The sequence below is a fragment of the Oncorhynchus mykiss genome, chromosome 2, assembly GCF_013265735.2.
Source record: "Oncorhynchus mykiss isolate Arlee chromosome 2, USDA_OmykA_1.1, whole genome shotgun sequence".
In the NCBI taxonomy this organism is placed as follows: Eukaryota; Metazoa; Chordata; class Actinopteri; order Salmoniformes; family Salmonidae; genus Oncorhynchus; species Oncorhynchus mykiss.
Window position 1 is genome coordinate 46885436 of NC_048566.1, and position 23048 is coordinate 46908483.

General features: G+C 43.5%; 1 protein-coding gene across 1 annotated transcript in view; it reads right to left on the reverse strand.

The window, feature by feature from the left end:
• Positions 1-23048, reverse strand: part of tmem86a (transmembrane protein 86A) — a 49314-nt gene that overhangs the window by 13141 nt on the left and 13125 nt on the right. Inside the window, exon 2 of the mRNA XM_021564083.2 lies at positions 2345-2609. Within this exon, the coding sequence (XP_021419758.1) occupies positions 2345-2609 (265 nt within the window). The remainder of the gene's footprint in view (positions 1-2344; positions 2610-23048) is intronic.

A 23048-nucleotide genomic window follows, 5' to 3' on the forward strand; every position in this document is an offset into this window, starting at 1 on the left:
ATTGTCTTTTGTTTGTCCTACGTAGGCTTTTCCACATGGACAGGTGATGAGATAGATTACTCCCTTGGTGTTGCATGAGATGATAACCCTAACAGGGATTTTTCGACCTGTATGTGGGTGCCTGAAGAAAGATGTTTTTATAGTGCTATTGCACTGTGCGAATGAGCCACATTTGTAGTTCCCATTTGGGATAGGTGTCAAGAGTGTCTGAGTGGGCTCAGGGGGCAGGTCAGGTCTCAAAAAGCTATCTCCAATATTGCGACCACGCATATAGAACACCAGTGGGAGTTCCTTGAAGAGTTGTGCAATTTTTGTCTGATTGCAGAATATGCCAGTGCTTTTTCAGGAATGCTTTAATTTTCTCCAAACCCTTGGTGCAAAAGACAGTTGCGTTGTTTTTCTTCTTAGGTTGAGTTTTTAGTAATTCCTCTCTTGGTTTTTTAGCATTGCTGTCAAAATCTGTCTGGTGGCCACAGATTCATTTAACCCTGCATAACTGGCTATATGGTAGACCATTCTTGAGGGGAAGGGGATGCATACTATCCGTACATAGCAAGGTATTGCATGCTAGCAGATACTATAGACTTCCAGTCATTATGCTAACGCTATAATGCACTAGCTACCAACTTCCGTCAAACTGCACGCAGGCATAAAAATGGCATCCACGATTGCCAAAATCCCAAAGTCTCCCTTTAGTAATTGATATGTTGTGTTGACGTCTCCATCTGAACCAAAAATCTAACTTAAAAAATAGGACTAAGCCAGTGTCACAAATGGAACTATCCAGGTAGTTGATATACTGTATCTCCTTTCAATGCTGATATTTGGTTGTGTTGAAAATGTTGTATTGAAACACATTTCAATACAACATTCAATACAATACAACATTCAATACAACATTTTATTACAGTAAATAGCCTATTAACTATTATTTTATTATAGTAAATAGCCTATTAACTTGTTTACCGCCAGTATTTATGCTGCAGTAGTTTATGTGTCGGGGGGGCTTGGGTCAGTTTGTTATATCTGGAGTACTTCTCCTGTCCTATCCGGTGTCCTGTGTGAATTTAAGTATGCTCTCTCTAATTCTCTCTTTCTCTCTTTCTTTCACTCTCTCGGAGGACCTGAGCCCTAGGACCATGCCTCAGGACTACCTGACATGATGACTCCTTGCTGCTGCTCCAGTTTCAACTGTTCTGCCTGTGATTATTATTATTTGACCATGCTGGTCATTTATGAACATTTGAACATCTTGGCCATGTTCTGTTATAATCTCCACCCGGCACAGCCAGAAGAGGACTGGCCACCCCTCATAGCCTGGTTCCTCTCTAGGTTTCTTCCTAGGTTTTGGCCTTTCTAGGGAGTTTTTCCTAGCCACCGTGCTTCTACACCTGCATTGCTTGCTGTTTGGGGTTTTAGGCTGGGTTTCTGTACAGCACTTTGAGATATCAGCTGATGTACGAAGGGCTTTATAAATACATTTGATTTGATTTGACCAATTAAATGTTGGATTCACGTCTCCAACTCAACCAGAAATCAAAGTTAAAGAATAGGACTAAGCCAGTGGCACAGTCAGAACTATTTAAGCAGTAGATACATCTCCTTCAAATGTTGAAAACACAATTCAATATTACTTCAATAAAGTGAAGGTTATCTTACAAAATGAATATAACAGTATTTATTCAACCCTGAAATGAGTGGCCACATTTTGGGTTTACACTTACTATAAAGTTATATGTATTCATAGAAAGTGTGCATGTTAAGGACAGCAATTCAGGCCATTTGGTTGTGCTATTAGATGAAGCACAGTTGTATAAATAAACACAAATCTGACATTGTTTTTCCATTGGAATTTGGTTGTGCTTTTAGATGGTTGAAAGCATAGTGATAACATTGATCAACTGCTCAACCAAATATGACCAAATTGTCCACGTTGAAATGACGTGGTGTGTCTAGTAAGGTGTCATAATGTCAGGTACGCATTCGGCTGTCTCAACAGTCCCTCTCAACTTTCCCCCTCGCCTCCGGTGAGTTTCTGCTATGTAGGTCCATATCCACTTTTAGATGTTTATGTTGTACGGAAAATTGTGTCTTGTCAGTATATCAGATATTGATTAATTACCATCTGTTTTTTTTTTGTTTTGCTCAGGGCCCCCTAGCAGCCGTTCGCTTATTGGCTACTTGCATGATCAACCAATGGTTGTGTGCCGACTGGACGGCAGTCGGGCATATTGCTTTATCATGTGATGTGGTTAGCTGGTAAGTTGAACATCTATCCAGGGGTTGTGAGATCTGGCAGGTGTCTGAAATCTAGTCAGGCAGGAGTGCCACCAGTATCACTCACCGTGGCTAAAGTAGCCGTCCTCCTGCCAGATGAGAAAGGCATCTCCCAGGCTAGAGAAGATGAGACCGGCCAGGATCTTGCGAGCACTGGAGTGGGCACCTAAAAAGCTGAAGCCGTGGGCCAGCATGAAGAGCCACAGGCAGAAGATGGGTAGACACTTGATGAGGGCGCTGAACCAAGAAGGGCTTGAGGTTGGTAGCCACAGGACGAAGTAGACACAGGTAGACTTGAAGAAGGGCACCAGTTTAGGGCCTTCGCTCTTTACCTGGAACACAACATAAAACCCAAGTGAATGAGTGAATGAGCAGGAGAAGCTATAGCATTCCCTCGTGAGTGAGTGAGTGAGTGATTGGCTATATCTGGTTCTCTACCCTTGTCCCGAAGTGTGCGTCTGTACTGTACACTCCCCCCCATGGATTTAAAAGGAATGGGGAGATTCTCCCATAGACTGGTGTAAGGAATAAGGTGGAAACCTTTTCCAGCCATGACTGCACCAATCCAATGCTTTTAAATGTAGGGGGAGTGAACGACTGAACACTTCTGGAGAAAGGTATTGGAATGCAGCCAGTGAGTGAGTGAGTGAGTGAGTGAGTGAGTGAGTGAGTGAGTGTTCACAGTTTGTTACACATTAATCAATCAGTTAATCAGTTGTTGTGAAGATAAATTCAACATAATCATAGCAAAAGCAGACGATTGGGAGTAATTTCAATGAAACGCTATTCATCCCCTCAGGGGGAATTAAGAAAGGCAAGTCAGGTACAAGTATCATCATGACATTATACTACAAGGAACTGGGAATAAGGAATTCCTCTAAACAACAGAATTCCTAAAGAAGATCAACAACAAATGTAGGGCCATTTTTTGGCTGAATAATAATGACTCTCCTGAACAATAACATCACATTTGAAGGGATCAGTTTAAGCAAGGCAAAGCACATGATTGCTAATCTTTATCACATAATGAGTAGTTATTTGGTATGGAAGGTCATGTAGATCAGTGATTCTGCACAGTCCAACAGCAATGTAGTCAATCTAGTATAACGTTACAACAGACTATACACTGTGTGTATAGCCTCCTTGTCTGAAGTGCCCTCTTCTCTCTCTCTTTTCTTCTATGGCTCGCTGATAACTGGTTAACACTTCCTACAGGTCAAAGGTCATGTGGTCATGCTTTGTTGTGAATCTGGTGTAGTGTGTCATACATTTGCAGGGGTCAAAATCTAAACTGCAGAGGTGAGGGGGTGAGGGCAACTGCAGGGTAGGGCTGTTACGGTGACCATATAACCGCAACACCTGCAGTCACGAGTCATGAAGGCAGTCAAATTCCACGTAGCCGTGTAGTTATGGTATTTAGTCTTCTCCAAGCTCTGATGCTAATGATGGTCATTAGTAGCCTACCAAACGTTCTAACTGCCTGGTATTCAGCACTCTACTGTCCATCTAAACACTCTGACATCAATGCAAATGTTATCGAAAATCAAACACTACATGAGGCCATGAGCTCATGTTGCGCAACATTTCTATAGGCTATGCAATTGCGTGAGTAAAGTGGGTGATGGCCTCTATTAAAAAGAGAAGGATCACATCAGCTTTCTAGGCCTACTGTATTTATTTCTCAACTTTACTAATATGAAGCATATTACTTCTCTTTACAACAGGAGTATTGCCTACCTGGCTGGCATGAAAATTAACCACGGGCAAAGTGTCTCCCATTCGCTATTTAAGTGCATAGTTGACATGTATTTTTTTACCCTGCCCCTGTTTCGAAACAGGTGTATGATAATAGAACATTCTAAATCAAAACCAATTTCACACATTTATTATTTAGTATATCTAAGGCAAGATTAAATCAAGAATAGTCTGATGGGCGTGCTATTGTGCTATTTTGTTCGTTTTTTTGCGTAACTTATTTTTTTACTTACTGTGTACATAATGTTGCTGCTACCATCTCTTATAACTTCTGAAAATCAGAACAGCGATTACTCACCGTGGACTGGAAGAAACTTTTTCCTTTAACGAATCCGACGAGAAGGATATCCTGCTTTCACTGGAGCAGGCCCAGACCCCCGCCATTTGCATGAAGAAAAGACGCAGAAAAAGGGGCCACAGATTGGGCAGCCTTCTGAGAATCTGTAGGCAAGCGAGTAAACTCTCACTGCCATCCGTTCCTCTTGCTAACGTGCAATCATTGGAAAATAAAGTTGATGACCTACGATTAAGATTATCCTACCAACGGGACATTAAAAACTGTAACATCTTATGTTTCACCAAGATGTGGCCTAACAACGATACAGACAATATTGAGCTAGCGGGATTTTCCATGCACCCGCAGAACAGAGACGCTACCTCTGGTAAGACGGGGGGGTGTGTGTCTATTTGTCAATAACAGCTGGTGCGCAATGTTTAATATTAAAGAAGTCTCAAGGTATTGCTCACCTGAGGTAGAGTACCTTATGATAAGCTTTAGCCCACACTATATACCAAGAGAGTTCACATCTATATTATTCACAGTTGTCTATTTACCACCACAGAACAAAGCTGGCACTAAGACCACTCTCAACCAACTCTATAAGGCCATAAGTAAAGAAGAAAATGCTCACCCAGAAGCAGCACTCCTAGTGGTCGGAGACTTTAATGCAGGCAAACTTAAATCAGCTTTACCTAATTATTACCAGTAAGTCACATGTACAAGCAGAGAAAAAAATCCTAGACCACCTTTACTCCACACACAGAGATGCATACAAATCTCTCCCCCGCCCTCCATTTGGCAAATCTGACCATAATTCTATCCTCCTGATTCTGCTTACACGCAGAAACGAAAGCAGGAAGTACCAGTGACTCGCTCAATACGGAAGTGGACAGATGACGCGGATGCTACACCACCTGGTACGGAAACTGCTTGGCATCTGACCGTAAGGCGCAAAAGAGGGTAGTGCAAACGGCCCAGTACTTCACTGGGGCCAAGCTTCCTGCCATCCAGAACCTATATAATATGCGGTGTCAGAGGAAAGCCCATAAAATTGTCAGAGACTCCAGTCACCCAGACTGTTTTCTCTGCTACCGCACGGCAAGCGGTACCGGAGTGCCAAGTCTAGGACCAAAAAGCTCCTCAACAGCTTCTACCCCCAAGCCATAAGACTGCAGAACAATTAATAACCGGACAATTTACACTGACCCCCCCCCCCCCCCCCCCCCTCCTCCTCCTCCTCCCTTTTGTACACTGCTGCTACTCGCTGTTAATTATCTATGCATAGTCACTACATGTACAAATTACCTCAACTAACCTATACCCCCGCACACTGACTTGGTACCGGTGCCCCCTGTATATAGCCTCGTTATTGTTATTGTGTTACTTTTTATGATTACTTTTTATTTTAGCCTACTCGGTAAATATTTTCTTAACTCTTCTTGAAGTGCACTGTTGGTTAAGGGCTTGTAAGTAAGCATTTCACTGTAAAGTCTACACTTGTATTTGGCGCATGTGGCAAAATGAAGTTTAATTTAGTATATATATATATATATATATATGGCAAGATTAAATCAATAACAGTCTGATGGTGATAATATTAGCCTATCACTTGTGAATTATATATTAGCACTTGTGAATGGTGCCCAGCGCAAGCCAAGAAACAATGTCTTTTTTGCGACTTTTTCTAATCATAGTGTCACACATCATGTAGCCTAGCCCATAGGCCTATATGTTTTGATAAGGTTTGTATTACAACTAAGGTGGCCAAATAACTTCTCAAAATGAAGCATATTAATCCACTTTACAAGGGGTGTAGAGCCTAACTGGCATACATAAGCAGCGCAATAGTTTCAAGTTTGGGGAAGATCATTTTTCACCATCAAAATGCATATTTACAATAAAAGCATTACATGTATAATTGCATTTGCGGTCACTTTTGATAATGGTGTTTTCGAGCAAATGCCTACTGCCTTGTGCACATTGCTGTGCTTGTAATGCAAAGAAAAAGCCTAATATACAAAAAGTAAAATGTGGACAGTTCTTCCAATATCTTCAATTTACACATCGGAAGCCTGTGAAAAAACCCGATCACATGATGGAGAGCCATGTGAGTGAGAGGTGCTTTGGAGCACACAGCACTCAGGGAGAAGGGAATTATAATTATTATATTTAGCCCAAACGCACAACTGTCACTGGCCGCAAAAGCCATGGATTTTTTTAAGGAGCATTACGGCCACAGAAAGGAGATGCCGTTGGGAAATTTGAGGCATTATCAATTGCTTGTCAAATTGTGAATGAGAGACTGATGAAGTGTGTACAGCCTGAGCAAAAAAAAACAAAGCAGAGCTCATGCCTTTCAAGTTACTTTTTTCAAATGATCATTAGAGTTGCATCATGCAGCCTGACAATGTATGAACCTTTTCACATGTACCAACAAACATTCTACAGTGGTCCCTGCAGCTTACGCTGAAACCGGTGTGTACGCTCAAACCGGTGTGATTAGAACGCTTATTTAAAAAGTGTAGTTTTGATTGAAGCAACAATCAGCATTTGAGACGGCCACACTTTTTTTTTACAGAAACATTTTGCACAAACACAGCCCTTACAAAGTTATGTCCAGAATGTGACCAGTTTATTTTTGGATGCAGTGTTCAGACTTTCACAGAAGTAGCCACAGCATAACATAGTCATCCAAACCAGAAAATGTAGGCTACAGTAGTCCTAACGCTAACTGAGGAAAGATTGACGTAACACAAGCAATCATATTTTTAGAACTCTCGGCTGACAGAAACTACAATATGAATTAGCTAATAGATATTACTATTTATAATTAATCACATCATGGGTGAGCTCACCATTGATCAAAATAATTGAGTAAAACACTTTCTAGAAATCGAAAGTAATCCGACGATAGGTAGGTGGTGCGCCCCACCATGTTTGTTTTTTCGCATCAACGAAAGATAATAAGATGAGACAAGATGAGTTTGGTCTATTATAGTATGCATTTTGAAGAGGGTGTGTCGTCTACGATCATTCACTTCCCTTCATTCACTTCCAGAAGTACAGCTTGTACACACAGGTCTGAGAGATGTTTGGTCTGGCAGATGTTTACGTCACACCCAGAATGCATTGTATAATGTCAACAAACATGGCGCCACACATACACATAGCTGGCAAATAGCTTAGCATTAGCTCATTATAATCAGTACAAACTTAAAAAAAACGTATTTTACACACATCATATGTGTCCATTACAATCTATGCAATAATCGGAATGCATTATTTGTCACCAGTACTTGAAAACATGTGAATAAAACTGTAAATACATTATGCTCCATACTGTATGCGCCTACAGTAGAAACGACAACACGATATACAGAAAATAAGGAACTTACTTTGATAGGAACGCACAAAGTTATTATTTGTAAGGAAAACAACAAGACAATGTGAGTGCCAGCCAGAAGATTTTCCAATTCGTGCAAGACAGCGCAAATATCTGCATTCTTGATCTGCGCAAACATTGGTGAAGTGCGTGGGCTCTCCTCGAAGAGAGAAGTTTGTCCGGCTCAGTAAAGCCTCAAACTTAAATTGTCAGCAACGCTAAAATGGCCTCCTTCTATGTGAATTAGAATTCAAACTGTTGCTTGAAAATACTTGTTAGAAAATCATTTGAAATTGACACGTTGAAACATAGTCCATAGATAATTAGCAGGCAGCACGTGTTAACTGTCCTGTGCGTAATAATCACATTTTGGAACAGTGAGTGCATTCTGACATCACGTGCATAAAACAACTCACACTGGTAGAGATATTTGGAACTCAAGTATGAAAAGCTTACAAATCTAAACATATAGCCCAATGTTTGTAGAACAACTAAAGTTACATTAATAACTCTAAATTAAGTATATAGGAGTACCTGTTTCTTTGTTAACCGCTCAACACAGAACATCCATATGTGTGCACTCCCTCAAATCGCTTGGAGAAAATACCCTTTCTATTTTATTCAGCTTTGTTCAATTGTATTCTTAATACTATAAAATAATGCCACAGAATTCTAAGCATATCTTGTCTGCTAAATGAACTAGCCATAAGGCATAGCCAGATCAGGACCTAACGTAAGGACAACTCAGAGTATGCTATTCTGTTCTTCTGAAATAGACAACATGTTTCTTTAGACCGGTCTAAATAATGGATTTATTGTGAAGGTGTAAGCTATATTACGTGGATTTATTAGACTTTTTAAAATGTAGATGTCCCAATGGTCTGCATCAGTGGCTTGTAGGCTATGTGTTGAAGCCAGGAGATGCTAAATGTTTTTATGTTAATTAACGCCCAATTAACGTGAGACCGGCAGTGATTTGCTTGACAATCACCGGCTGACAAAATTTTGTGACCGCCACAGCCCCTACGGCAGGGATAAGGATGGAGGTAGGGTGAGGCTGGAGGGGTGAGGGAGGAGAATGGGTGAGGAAGAAGGGTTATCTGTAAAGTCAGAACAATGTAGTCTTATTTCAGGTCAAATGTATGTCAATGTTCTCCTTTTACTTTGGGGTCTTTTTTTATGTTGCATTGCACTTCTGGTCTTCCTCTAGTCCTGACAAAGCAAAAAAGCGGAACCGTCAGCAGTTTTGGCAGCTGAGGTTTTTGTACATTAAACAATTAAATCTTTCATAAAAAATGGATGTGCATTTTCTCTGTAGATTCTATCAATTGGCATGAGAATAAGGTGAATTAGTGTCACGGACAGTTTTGACAGGTGAACCAAAAGATAGTAAAAGAATAGGGAGGAAATGTGCTGTGTGCTGTTAACCCTGATGTTCACGTGCTCTCTGACCCATATGAAAGTCAGATGGACACAAACCACTTGTGCTTGCACGGAACATGAAAGCAGAAGTGGGGAAGATGCTTCCAAACAATGGTGCCTTCTCTCTCACACTTCTCCCCCAACCTTCAGTCCGTCTGTCACCCCTCTCACAGAAAGAGAGAGAGAGAGAGGGGTTGGGGGGGTAGAAAATAAGGGCGATAGAAAGGTCAGTTTTGGTATATGAAGAAAACTGGAAAGATATCCATACAGTACCAGTCAAAAGTTGACATCTACTCATTCCAAGGTTTTTCTTAATTTTTACTAAACAGTTTTAAACAAATCAAAATAAATGTAATCTTTGAGATACTTCAAAGTAGCCACCCTTTGCCTTGATGACAGCTTTGCACACTCTTGGCATTCTCTCAGCCAGCTTCATTAGGTAGTGTCACGACTTCTGCCGAAGTCGATGCCTCTCCTTGCTCGGTCGGTGCTCGGCGGTGAACGTCACCGATCATCTAGCCATCCTTGATCCATTTTTCATTTTCCATTGGTTTTGTCTTGTCTTCCTACACACCTGGTTTCAATCCCTTTCATTACCTGTTATGTATTTAACCCTCTGTTTCCCCTCATGTCTTTGTCAGAGATTGTTTGTTGTTCAGATTTCGTGTTTGTATTGGTGCGCGACGGGGTCCTCGTACCCACTTTGTTTTATATTATTCATAGTTTTGGAGTTATGGTTTGTTTAAAATCATTAAACAACTCCATTCAACTAAGTTAGATTCTCCTGCGCCTGACTTCCCTGCCACCTATACACACGACTGACAGAATCTCTGACCCAACATGAGAAGGTACCCCGGCCATGGAGGTGGAGGAGCGCGTCATGGAACATACGGAGATGATTTACAATCTGAGTGCCACCATGGATCGCGTTGTCCAGAATATGGACCGCTGGGAGACACAGGGAGTTTTTATAGCGCCTCCACCAGCACAACCCGGGTCTCCCCTGAGCGCCCCTATCCCGCCTGAACCCAGCAGGATCCATATATCCATGCCACAGGGGTATGGCGGAGATGCTGCCGGCTGCCAGAGTTTCCTCCTCAAACTAAGCCTGTATCTGGCCACGGTCCACCCAGTTCCATCGGACCGTGAGAGAAGTTAAGCCCTCGTCTCGTGCCTCACCGGGAAAGCCCTGGAGTGGGCCAGCGCTGTGTATGGAGAAGAGGATGCGGCGTTGGACCATTTTGAGGAGTTCACCCGCCATTTCCGGGCAGTATTCGACCACCCACCCGAAGGCAGAGCAGTGGGAGAGAGCCTCTACCTTCTGAGGCCGGAGACGAGGAGCGCCAAGGAGTTTGCTCTGGAGTTTAGGACCCTGGCTGCCGGCGCTGGATGGAGGAACAGGGCCCTGATCGATCATTACTGCTGTAGTCTAAGCGAGGACGTCCATCGGGAGCTGGCCTGCAGAGACACCACCCTCACCTTCAACCAGCTGGTGGACCTGTCCATCTGGCTGGACAACATGCTGGCTACTCTTGGACGTCTAGATCGGGGTCTGGTTGTTCCATCCTCCCGCACCCTCTCTCCTTACCTATGGCGTTGGGAGGGACGGTGCGTAGGGAGACCTGAGGGGGTTCCCGCTCGTGCACCATATGTAGTCACAGAGGACACACTGCTGGTCGGTGCCGTGTTGGTTCTTCTGGGAATTGAGGCAGCAGGCAGGTCACTTTGGCATCACCCCAGGTGAGTAGGCACCATTCTCATCTAGAGCCCTCTGTTGCACATATGTTTGTCTCTGTCACTTTTCCTGAATTTTCCCTACATTCCCAGCATAAGGCGCTAGTAGATTCAGGCGCGGCTGTGAATTTCATTAATAACGTGTTGCTCATAGTTTAGGGATCCCCATCGTTCCTGTGGATGTGCCTTTCCCTGTTCACGCCTTAGATAGTCAACCATTAGGGTCAGGGTTTATCAGGGAGGCCACCGCTCCTTTGAGTATGGTGACGCAGGGGGGTCACAGGGAAAAGATTAGTCTTTTTATTAATGATTATCCTGCGAATTCCGTGGTGCTGGGCCTACCCTGGTTAGCTTGTCATAACTCCACTGTTTCTTGGCCACAGAGGGCTCTCACGGGGTGGTCGCGAGAGTGCTCAGGTAGGTGCTTAGGGGTTTCCGTTGGTGCTACTACGGTGGAGAGTCCAGAGCAGGTCTCCACCGTGTGCATCCCCCCAGAATATGCCGATTTGGCTCTCGCTTTCTGTAAAAAGGTGACTCAATTACCACCCCATCGACGGGGGGATTGTGCGATAAATCTCCTGGTAGACGCAGCACTTCCCAGGAGTCACGTGTATCCCCTGTCACAAGTGGAGACGGTGGCTATGGAGACATGTCTCCGAATCCCTGCGTTAGGGGTACATTCGGCCCTCCATTTCACCCGTCTCCTCGAGTTTCTTTTTTGTGAAGAAGGATGGAGGTATGAGCCTGTGCATTGATTATCGAGGTCTCAATAAAATCACAGTGAGGTACAGTTACCTCTTATCGCTACGCCGATTGAGTCAATGCACAGGGCGCGCTTTTTCACTAAACTGGATCTCAGGACAAGGACCAGGTACAACCTGGTGCGTATCCGGAAGGGAGACGAGTGGAAGATGGCATTTAGTACCACCTCGGGGCATTATGAGTACCTCATCATGACGTATGGGTTGATGAATGCTCCATCAGTCTTCCAATCTTTTGTAGATGAGATTTTCAGAGACCTGCATGGGCAGGGTGTAGTGGTGTATATTGATGACATTCTGATATACTCTGCTACACGCGCCGAGAATGTGTCCCGGGTGCGCAGAGTGCTTGGTCGGTCACCTGTTGGTGCATGACCTATTCGTCAAGGCTGAGAAATGCTTGTTCTTCCAACAGTCCGTCTCCTTCCTAGGGCATCGGATTTCCACGTCAGGAGTGGAGATGGAGAGCGACCGCATTGCAACCGTGCGTAATTGGCCAACTCCCACCACGGTAAAGGGGGTGCAGCGATTCTTAGGGTTTGCCAACTTCTACCGGACGTTTATCCGGGGTTTTGGTCAGGTTGCTGCTCCCATTACCTCACTGCTAAAGGGGGGCCCGTTGCGCTAGCAGTGGTCAGCTGAGGCGAACAGGGCTTTTAGGCACATGAAGGCTCAGTTTACCTCGGTTCCTGTGTTGGCTCATCCGGATCCCTCTTTGCCGTTCATAGTGGAGGTGGACGCATCCGAAACTGGGATAGGAGCTGTGCTCTCTCAGCGCTTGGGTGCGCCACTGAAGCTCCGCCCCTGTGCCTTCTTTTCGAAGAAGCTCAGACCGGCGGAGCAAAACTATGATGTGGGGGACCGGGAGCTGTTAGCTGTCGTCAAGGCTTTGAAGGCGTGGAGATATTGCCTTGAGGGGGCTAAACACCCTTTTCTCATCTGGACTGACCATTGCAATCTGGAGTACATCCGGGAAGCGAGGAGACTGACTCCTCGCTAGGCAAGGTGGGCCATGTTTTTCACCCATTTTGTGTTTACCCTCTCTTACAGACCAGGCTCCAAGAATGTGAAGGCAGACGCACTGTCCCGGCTGTATGACACAGAGGAGCGGTCCATGGATCCCACTCCCATACTCTCAGCCTCTTGTTTGGTGGCGCCGGTAGTGTGGGAGCTGGACGCGGACATTGAGCGGACGTCACATGCAGACCCTCTCCCCCTCAGTGTCCAGCTGGGCGTCTGTATGTTCCGTCTGCTGTCCGCGACCGACTGATCTATTGGGCCCACACGTCACCCTCCTCTGGTCATCCTGGGATAGGTCGGACGGTGCGCTGTCTTGATGGGAGGTACTGGTGGCCTACTTTAGCTAAGGACGTGAGGGTTGTATCCTCCTGCTCAGTGTGTGCTCAGTGCAAGGCTCCTCGACACCTGCCCAGAGGTAAGTTACAACCCTTACCCGTTCCACAACGGCCGTGGTCGCACCTGTCGGTGGATTTCCTAACCGATCTTCCACCTTCACAGGGTAACACCACGATCCTGGTCGTTGTGGATCGTTTTTCTAAGTCCTGTCCTCTCCTTCCTTTGCCTGGTCTCCCTACGACCTTACAAACTGCGGAGGCCCTGTTTACACACGTCTTCTATGGGGTGCCTGAGGATATAGTGGATATAGTGTGACAAATTTTGATGGGGATTTCTTTATGCAACTTATATTGACACACCGGTGCGCCAATCGACTCTACGGGGTTAAAAACAAACAACAAAGCCTTGCTTAATCAACCCCTGACCTGTGCTGCAGCTAGCAAAGATATCCGTAAGAAATAAAAGGTGAGGCGAACATACTTTTGGTCATGTAGTGTATGTCAACACCTGCTCTTCGAACACCTCATTCCAAAATCATGGGCATTAATATAGAGTTGGTGCACCCTTTGCTGTTATAACAGCCTCCACTCTTCTGGGAAGGCTTTCCACAAGATGTTGGAACATTGCTGCGGGGACTTGCTTCCATTCAGCCACGAGAGCATTAGTGAGGTCAGGCACTGATGTTGGGCGATTAGGCCTGGCTTGCAGTCTACGTTCAAATGTTTTATTTATTTTTTATTGAACTTTTATTTAACAGTGTTCCAATTCATCACAAAGGTGTTCGATGAGGTTGAGGTCAGGGTTCTGTGCAGGCCAGTCAAGTTCTTCCACACCGATCTCGACACACCATTTCTGTATGGACCTCGTTTTGTGCATGTTGAAACAGGAAAGGGCCTTTCCCAAACTGTTGAAAGCATAGAATCGTATAGAATGTCAATGTATGCTGTAAGTGTTAAGATTTCCCTTCACTGGAAATAAGGGGCCTAGCCCAAACCATGAAAAACAACCCGAGAGCATTATTCCTCCACCAAACGTTACAGTTGGCACTAAGCATTTGGCCAGGTAGCATTTTCTTGGCATCCGCCAAACCCAGATTAGTCTGCCGGAATCCCAGATGGTGTAGCGTTATTCATCACTCCAGAGAACGCGTTTCCACTGCTCCAGAGTCCAATGGCGGTGAGCTTTACACCAATCCAACCGACACTTGGCAATGCGCATGGGGATCTTAGGCTTCTGTGCGGCTGCTCAGCCATGGAAACCCATTTCATTAAGCTCCCGACGAACAGTTATTTTGCTGACGTTGCTTCCAGAGGCAGTTTGGAACTTGGTAGTGAGTGTGGCAACCGAGGACAGGCGATTTTTACACGCTACACGCTTCAGCATTCGCCGGTCCCATTCTGTGAGCTTGTGTGGCATACCACTTCGCTGCAGAGCCGTTGTTGCTCGTAGACGTTTCCACTTCACAATAACAGCACTTACAGTTGACCAGGGCAGTTCCAGTAGGGCAGAAATTTGACGCACTGACTTGTTGGAAAGATGGCATCCTATGACGCTCTTCAGTAAGGCCATTCTACTGTCAATGTTTTCTATGGCGATTGCATGACTGTGTGCTCAATTTTATACACCGGTCAGCAACGGGTGAGGCTGAAATAGCCGAATCCACTAATTTGAAGGGGTGTCCACATACTTTTGTATATTTCGTGTAGATAACAGTACAGTGCCCCATGTTCTCATTGTGCTGATATTATGTTTAAACGTGAAGCAACTGAAAGGGAAACTCCCGTCAAACAATTGCTCTGAGAATTATTGCTTAAACACAGCATGAAAAGGGCAGGAGGGTCAACCCTTCAACCACATGGCCTCTGCTTCACACACACACACATTTTATTTTCTCATCTTTCACCAATCCAACCTTTTGGGTAAGCTGACTAATAATACTGGGCACAGGGCCGGAACTACATATGAGGATATTGAGGTCCGGAACTCAAAAATGTTTCTAATAATAAAAAATAAAAATTTTAACAAATATTTATTTTGTACACAAAGAACTCAATTACGGGTGAACATCAGCTCAGAACCCTCATATTCTTGATCTGACTGAGTTCTAATTGTTATTTTATTGTGTTCCTTTGTATAATTTCTTTAAAACTTTAGTTTATTTAGTAAATATTTGATTAACTATTTCTTGAACTGCATTGTTGGTTAAAGGGTTTGTAAGTAAGCATTTCACGGTAAGGTCTACTACACCTGTTGTATTCGGCGCGTGTAACAAATAAAATTGTATTTGATTTTAATGTTTTTTTTGTGAGGAGATGGTATCTACAGTATGTATGCTGTGTTCCATTAATCAAGGAAAGTTATGCTTTTTACACCGACAATTGAGGTTAGGATTTGGGTGGGCTATGTCTTCCTCGTGCTCGAACATCCTCAGAACTTGAAAAACAAGGAAGAATGAAGAAACTAAATTAGGAAAGAACGGTTGGAGGCCTCTGTAATCTGTTAGGTCACTGTTATGATAATGTTATGAAGGCCTTTTGATGGAGAGTGTAAGTGACATGCTACTGAATGTTGCATCTACTGAATGCTTACCCTCTCAAATGTCTACCATCTGGCTATCTGCCTTAACCTCATACATGTCTCCTTTCAAAGCTCAGTTTCTTAGCCTTTTCTTCCTCCCGGGTGGCTTGCCAGGCCTGTCAAGTTTATAACGGCATGTCTCAAAATATCTGTCTCTTTTTTATTTCTGACACTTGGTTCTCTCCAGCCTTACTGTATCATAAGAAGCATTTTATGAATGTATGTCTCCTTTTCAAATGGCCTACTTTCAATGTTTCAATATATCTGTCTTTCTCGTCCAACATTCAGTAGCACGTCACTTAAACTCCATCAAAAGGCCTTCATAACATTATCATAACAGTGACATAACAGATTACAGAGGCCTCCTTCTCTTCCACGCATGGATATTTTCTCTGTCCCATGAAGTTTAAAACAGCAGGTGGTGAGATCAACCCAGACAACACTAACAAATGAATCTACATCCTCTTCTTATTTCATGGTTGGCACACTTAGTAGCATCTGTCAAAATGTTCTCAGACGGCTACCGAGCCATACTTGAGAGTTTGAAGCGGAATGTGTCAAAACATTGCATTGATTGTCTCCTTTCCATCGGCCTTTCTTTCTCACAGACAGCTACTGAAGCATGTGTCAAAATGTAGCATAGAATGACTCACTTCATTTTGGCTCTGCCACCAGTGTGTGCCTGAGGGAGACTGAAAGAGATGCAAGAGACCAAATTGCACACAATTTCCTATATAATACATTACTTTTGCCTGGAGCCCTATGTGCCTTGGTTAAAGGTAGTGCACTATATAGGGAGTAGGGTGGCATTGGGGACGCAGCCTGAGACTAAGGGAGTCTGAAGATAACATCCGTCAGTAGTGACTAACAGTCCTGTTTGAAAGACAGTTGTTGCCCAGCAGAGTTGACATAGCCTAGCCTATAAAAGTATGCATTTTTACATTTACATTTTGGTCACTAAGCAGACACTCTTAGAGTGCCTTCAGAAAGTATTCAAACTCTTGACTTTTTCCACATTTTGTTTTGTAAAAGCCTGAATTTAAATTGGATTATATTTCCCCCAAAAAATGCCACTATCCTACACAATGTCAAAGTGGAATTATGTTTTTGGACATTTTTACAAATTAATCAATAATGAAACGCTGAAAGGTCTTGAGCAAATAAGCATTCAACCCCTTTGTTATGGCAAGCCTAAATAAGTTCAGGAGTAAATATATGATTAAATCGAATATCGTGATATTTGACTGAAAATATATTGTGAAGTGCAAGACGATATATGGTGATGGTCAAGACTATAATCTATTTGAACTTTACAAATCAAAACTGTGCAGTTTTATCAGGTAGGATGTATCAATATGTTAAATGAAGTCGCAGTATTTGAAGTAGCATATCGTAGGTCTGCCCAAATGTCACCCAACCCTAACACTCTGTGTGCAATAATTCTGTTTAACATGATTTTTAAATGACTACCTAATCTCTGTAACCCACACATACAATTATCTGTAAATTCCCGCAGTCAAGCAGTGAATTTCAAACACAGATTCAACCACAAAGACCAGGGTGGTTTTCCAATGACTTGCAAAGAAGGGCAGCTATTGGTAAAACAAAAAAAGCAGACATTGAATATCCCTTTAGCATGGTGATGTTATTAATTACACTTTGGATGGTGTATCAATATATCCAGTCACTACAAAGATACAGGTGTCCTTCCTAACTCAGTTGCCGGAGAGGAAGGAAACCACTTAGGGATTAACACCATGAGGACAATGGTGATGTTAAAACAGTTACAGCGTTTAATGGCTGTGACAGTTGTCTCCTGAGGATGGATCAACAACATTGCAGTTACTCCACAATACTAACTTAATAGACAGAGTGAAAAGAAGGAAGCCTGTACAAAAAACAAATATTCCAAAACATGCATGCTATTTGCAAAAAGGCACGAAAGTAATACTGCAAAAAATGTGGCAAAGCAATTAACTTTTTGTCCGGGAATACAAAGTGTTATGTTTGGGACAAATCCAATACAACACATTACTTAGTACCACTCCTCATATTTTCAAGCATGTTATGGGTATGCTTGTAATAATTTAGGAGAGGTTTTTTTAAAATAAAAAAGAAACGGAATGGAGCTAAGCACAGACAAAATCCTAGAGAAAAATCTGGTTCAGTCTGCTTTCCAACAAACACTGTGTCACGTGTGCTCCCTCTCCGGCCTCTAGGTCACCAGGCTGCTCGTTATGGCGCACGCCTGTCACCATCATTACGCACATCAGCACATTATGACACTCACCTGGACTCCATCATCTCCTTGATTACCTGCCCTATATATGTCACTCTCTCTGGTTCCTTCCCCAGGTGTCATTGTTTCTGTTTCTTGTCTGTGTGTGGTTTCTTGTTTTGGATTATGTTATATTTATTTATTAAAACACTCACTCCCTGAAGTTGCTTCCCGACTCTTAGCGCACATCGTTACACACTGGGAGATTAATTCACCTTTCAGCAGGACAATAACCTAAAACTGTGCGTAGATCAACTGGCGTAGCAGCAAGACGTGTTTGTTTTGTCCCATGTTTTGACCCGTGTAAAAATGCAGCTTTTTCATTTTTTTGTATACATTTCAATCTCTTTTTCCATTTTCGAATTAAATATACCTTCCTGCAACCCGCCTCACCCAACGCGCTACAGATCTGCTATTTTTCTAGACCTTTTAACTGGAATCTCCATCAGAAGCTAGCCTTCAGAAGCTAGCCTTCAGAAGCTAGCCTTCAGAAGCTAGCCTTCAGAAGCTAGCCTTCAGAAGCTAGCCTTCAGAAGCTAGCCTTCAGAAGCTAGCCTTCAGAAGCTAGCCTTCAGAAGCTAGCCTTCAGAAGCTAGCCAGCTAATTATCTCAATACTGTATATAGCCTGTTTTTTTACTCTACTAGCTATTTAGTCATTGTAGACACTGCTAGCAGTCTTTACCTTTAGCACAGACACCAGCCGCTGTAGCCCGGAGGGTCCAGATAATATCTGCCAGTCTGCATAGCGCGATATCAGCCCTGAGCATATCAGACTGCTTTTTCCCCCACTACTTCCTGCCGCAAGCTCTGGACCATTACCCCAGATCATCGCGGCTAGCTAGCTGCTACCGAGTGGCTATCATGGCTAATGCCCCTGTCCAGAAGGAACCACCAGTTAGCCTCGAGCTAGGCCCATTCCTCCGGCTAGCAAAATACACCAACTACAACACCTCTCTTGTCAATTGGCCTGCACACTTTGTCGACACGGAGCTCCACTGATCTATCACGACTGGTCTGCTGACGTATTTCGGCCGATGTGCCATCAACCGGTCTCTGCGTCGTTGATGTCGGTGAGGACCCAGCTACTAGCCCCGGCGCGCTAACTCTCTGAGCACCGTGTCTCCCGCTCGCCTAGCGTAGTGACGACTGCCGAGTGGCTCCATGTTTCGTCCATTGCTGCTTATTGGACCCTATGATCCCACGGCTACACAGCTGATGCCTACTGGACTGTTCATTAACACAGTGACATCATTTTGTTTATCTGTCGGCCCCAGCCTCAAACTCAGGCCCTGTGCGTAACTAACTGACCCCTCTCTGCCCATTCATCACCATTTACCCATTGTTGTTGTCTTAGCTGTTTACCTGTTGTCTTAGCCCTCCCAATCAACACCTGTGATTACTTAATGTCTTCTTCAAATGTCAATATGCCTTGTATACTGTTGTTTAGGGTAACTCTCATTGTTTTGTTTTACTGCGGAGCCCCTAGTCCTGTTCTGCATGCCTCGGTTAGCTCCCTTGCCCACCCCCTACACATGCGGCGACCGCACCTAGTTTAACTGCCGTTTCTAGAGATGCAGCCTCTCTCATCGTCACTCAATGCCTAGTTATAACTCCACTGTACTCACACCCTACCACGCCATTGTCTGTGCATTACGCCCTGAATCTATCCTACCATGCCCAGAAGTCTGCTCCTTTTACTCTCTGTTCTGAAAGCACTAGACGACCAGTTCTTATAGCCTTTAGCCGTACTCTCATCCTACTCCTCCTCTGTTCCTCTGGTGATGTAGAGGTTAACCCAGGCCCTGTGTCCCCCCAGGCGCTTTCATTTGTTGACTTCTGTAACCGTAAAAGCTTTCGGTTCATGCATGTTAACATCAGAAGCCTCCTCCTTAAATTTGCTTTATTCACTGCTTTAGCACACTCTGCCAACCCTGATGTCCTAGCTGTGTCTGAATCTTGGCTTAGGAAGGTCACCAAAAGTCTGAAATTTCCATCCCCAATTACAACATTTTCTGTCAAGATAGAACTGCCAAAGGGGGAGGAGTTGCAATCTACTGTAGAGACAGCCTGCAGAGTGCTGTCCTACTATCCAGGTCTATGCCCAAACAGTTTGAGCTTCTACTTTTAAAAATCCATCTCACCAGAAATAAGTCTCTCACTGTTGCCGCTTGTTATAGACTCCCCTCAGCTCCCAGCTGTGCCCTGGACACCATATGTGAATTGATTTTGATTCATTTATTTTTTATTTCACCTTTATTTAACCAGGTGGCTAGTTGAGAACAAGTTCTAATTTACAACTGCGACCTGGCCAAAATAAAGTAAAGCAGTTCGACACATACAACAACGCAGAGTTACAAATGGAATAAACAAACATACAGTCAATAATACAGTAGAAAAGAAAATACAGTGTGTGCAAATTAGGTAGGATAAGGGAGGTAAGGCAATAAATAGGCCATGGTGGCGAAGTAATTACAATTATAGCAATTAAACACTGAAATGGTAGATGTGCAGAAGATGAATGTGCAAGTAGAGATACTGGGGTGCAAAGGAGCAAGATAAATAAATAAATAAATAAATAAATAAATAAATAAATAAATAATTACAGTATGGGGATGAGGTAGTTGGATAGGCTATTTACAGATGGGCTATATACAGGTGCAATGATATGTGAGCTGCTCTGACAGCTGGTGCTTAAATCTAGTGAGGGAGATATAGGTCTCCAGCTTCAGTGATGTTTGCAGTTCATTCCAGTCATTGGCAGCAGAGAACTGGAAGGAAAGGAGGCCAAAGGAAGAATTGGCTTTGGGGGTGACTAGTGAGATATACCTGTGTGTTACGGGTGGGTGCTGCTATGGTGACCAGTAAGCTGAGAAAGGCGGGGCTTTACCTAGCAGAGACTTGTAGATGACCTGGAGCCAGTGGGTTTGGCGACGAGTATGAAGCGAGGGCCAGCCAACGAGAGCGTACAGGTCGCAGTGGTGGGTAGTATATGATGCTTTGGTGACAGAATGGATGGCACTGTGATAGACTGCATCCAATTTGCTGAGTAGAGTGTTGGAGGCTATGTTGTAAATTACATCTCCGAAGTCAAGGATCGGTAGGATGGTCAGTTTTACAAGGGTATGTTTGGCAGCATGAGTGAAGGAACATCCACGCGTAGCACGCACTCCAGCAGGCATATTTCACTGGTCATCCCCAAAGCCAACATCACCTTTGGCCGCCTTTCCTTCCGGTTCTCTGCTGCCAATGAACCGAACGAATTGCAAAAATCACTGGAAGTTAGAGACATATCTCCCTCGCTAACTTCAAGCATCAGCTGTTAGAGCAGTTTACCGATCGCTGCAGCTGTACACAGCCCATCTGTAAATAGCCCATCCAACCAACTACCTAACTCGTTCCCATATTTGTTTTTTGTTTTTTTCTGCTCTTTTGCACACCAGAATTTCTACACGCATATCCTCATCTGCACATCTATCACTCCAGTGTTAATTGCTAAATTGTAATTACTTCAACACTATGGTCTATTTATTGCCTTACCACCTTACTTAATTTGCACACACAGTATACAGATTTTCTATTGTGTTATTAACTATACGTTTGTTTATCCCATGTGTAACTCTGTGTTGTTGTTTTTGTTGCACTGCTTTGCTTTATCTTGGTCAGGTCGCAGTTGTAAATGAGAACTTGTTCTCAACTGGCCTACCTGCTTAAATAAAGGTGAAATTTTAAAAAACAATTTTGAAGTCAAGGGGTATGAATACTTTCTGAAGGCATTGTGTCCAGAGCGATTTACAGACATTCAACTAAGGTAGAGAAGACAAACACAATGAAGGTATTTCTTAATTTGGGATGCAAATGATGTGAACCACCGTACCATCATCCCTCCGTTTTTATGATCGAAATGCAAACAAAAGCCGTTTCCCGATACAACATTGAAAGCATCTTACTGCATGGTTTATTGGTAATCTAGACCAGCTCTTGTTTCCCACTGAAGAATCATACGGTTAATGAAAAACAGGAATAGGCTTGAGATTTGAGATACAGTATTTATGCCGCATGAAATGTAGTGGCACATTTGTTGTGCTGGGAGACCCATCAAAAGCTCTTCAAATGTTCTTGTGACCAACCAAATTAACACCAAAACCAATGTCTCTACCTTCAGACTTCAACCTAAGAGTAAGCTTGCTGAAACCCACCATTTGGGAAAACACAATACTTTTGTGATGTGAAAGCAATGTTTCAAGCTCAGCAAGATAGTACAAACTAATCTGGGTCCAGTTTACCACTTTTACACCGCAACCCAAAAGGAATCAGCATTGGCTCCTGATCCATTATTAGGAAATACTACAACCGCGTGCATGTTGGTGCAGTTGTAATAAAGTCCCATCATGCCATCTTAGCATTCTGGTTCATCTGGAACTATGGTGATGAGTATCAGAAACATGACACACACACACACACACACACACACACAGAGACACACAGACATCATACTCATCTTGGCAAAGGGACAACAGAGGTACAAATATGGCCAGTGGGTCATATTACTACCATGTTTATTATGATACCCTATACTGAATTAGATCTTTCCATAACAGTGCACATCCAGGGGTCACATTAGTATGAGAGCAGGGGGACAACACTATAATATAAAATGCTCTGCTTTCAGCAACCAAAAGACAAAAACTTTGAAAGTGATTCCAAAGAAAACACTGTATATGTAATTATAATAAGTTACTTGTATGCATTGTGTAGCCTAACAACACTATTAAATACTTGTAATACACATAATATAACTTGTTACCGTATTAACACTTGACTAGTATTGCACTGTTCATAGGTGCAAAGAAAAGAGAGGGATGGCGCTGCATGGTGCCGGAGGAGATGGCTGCCGTTTTACCAATTATTTTGTACATAATGTTTCTGTCACCGTCTCTTTTGACCGAAAAGAGCTTCTGGATCTCAGGACAGCGATTACTCACTTCGTACTGGATTTCTTCTTGAATGTGTCGTACATAAAGGATTTACTTCAGACACCCGACAAGGCCCAAATCCCCGTCATTTGCATGAAGAAGAAACAGAGATATTGGGGACGTAGGACGGGTGCCTTGTAAGGATCCGACGGCGAGTGCGTAATCCACCTCTACCATCAGTTCTATTAGCCAATGTGCAATCATTGGATAATAAAATGGATGACCTCCGATCAAGAATATCCTACCAACGGG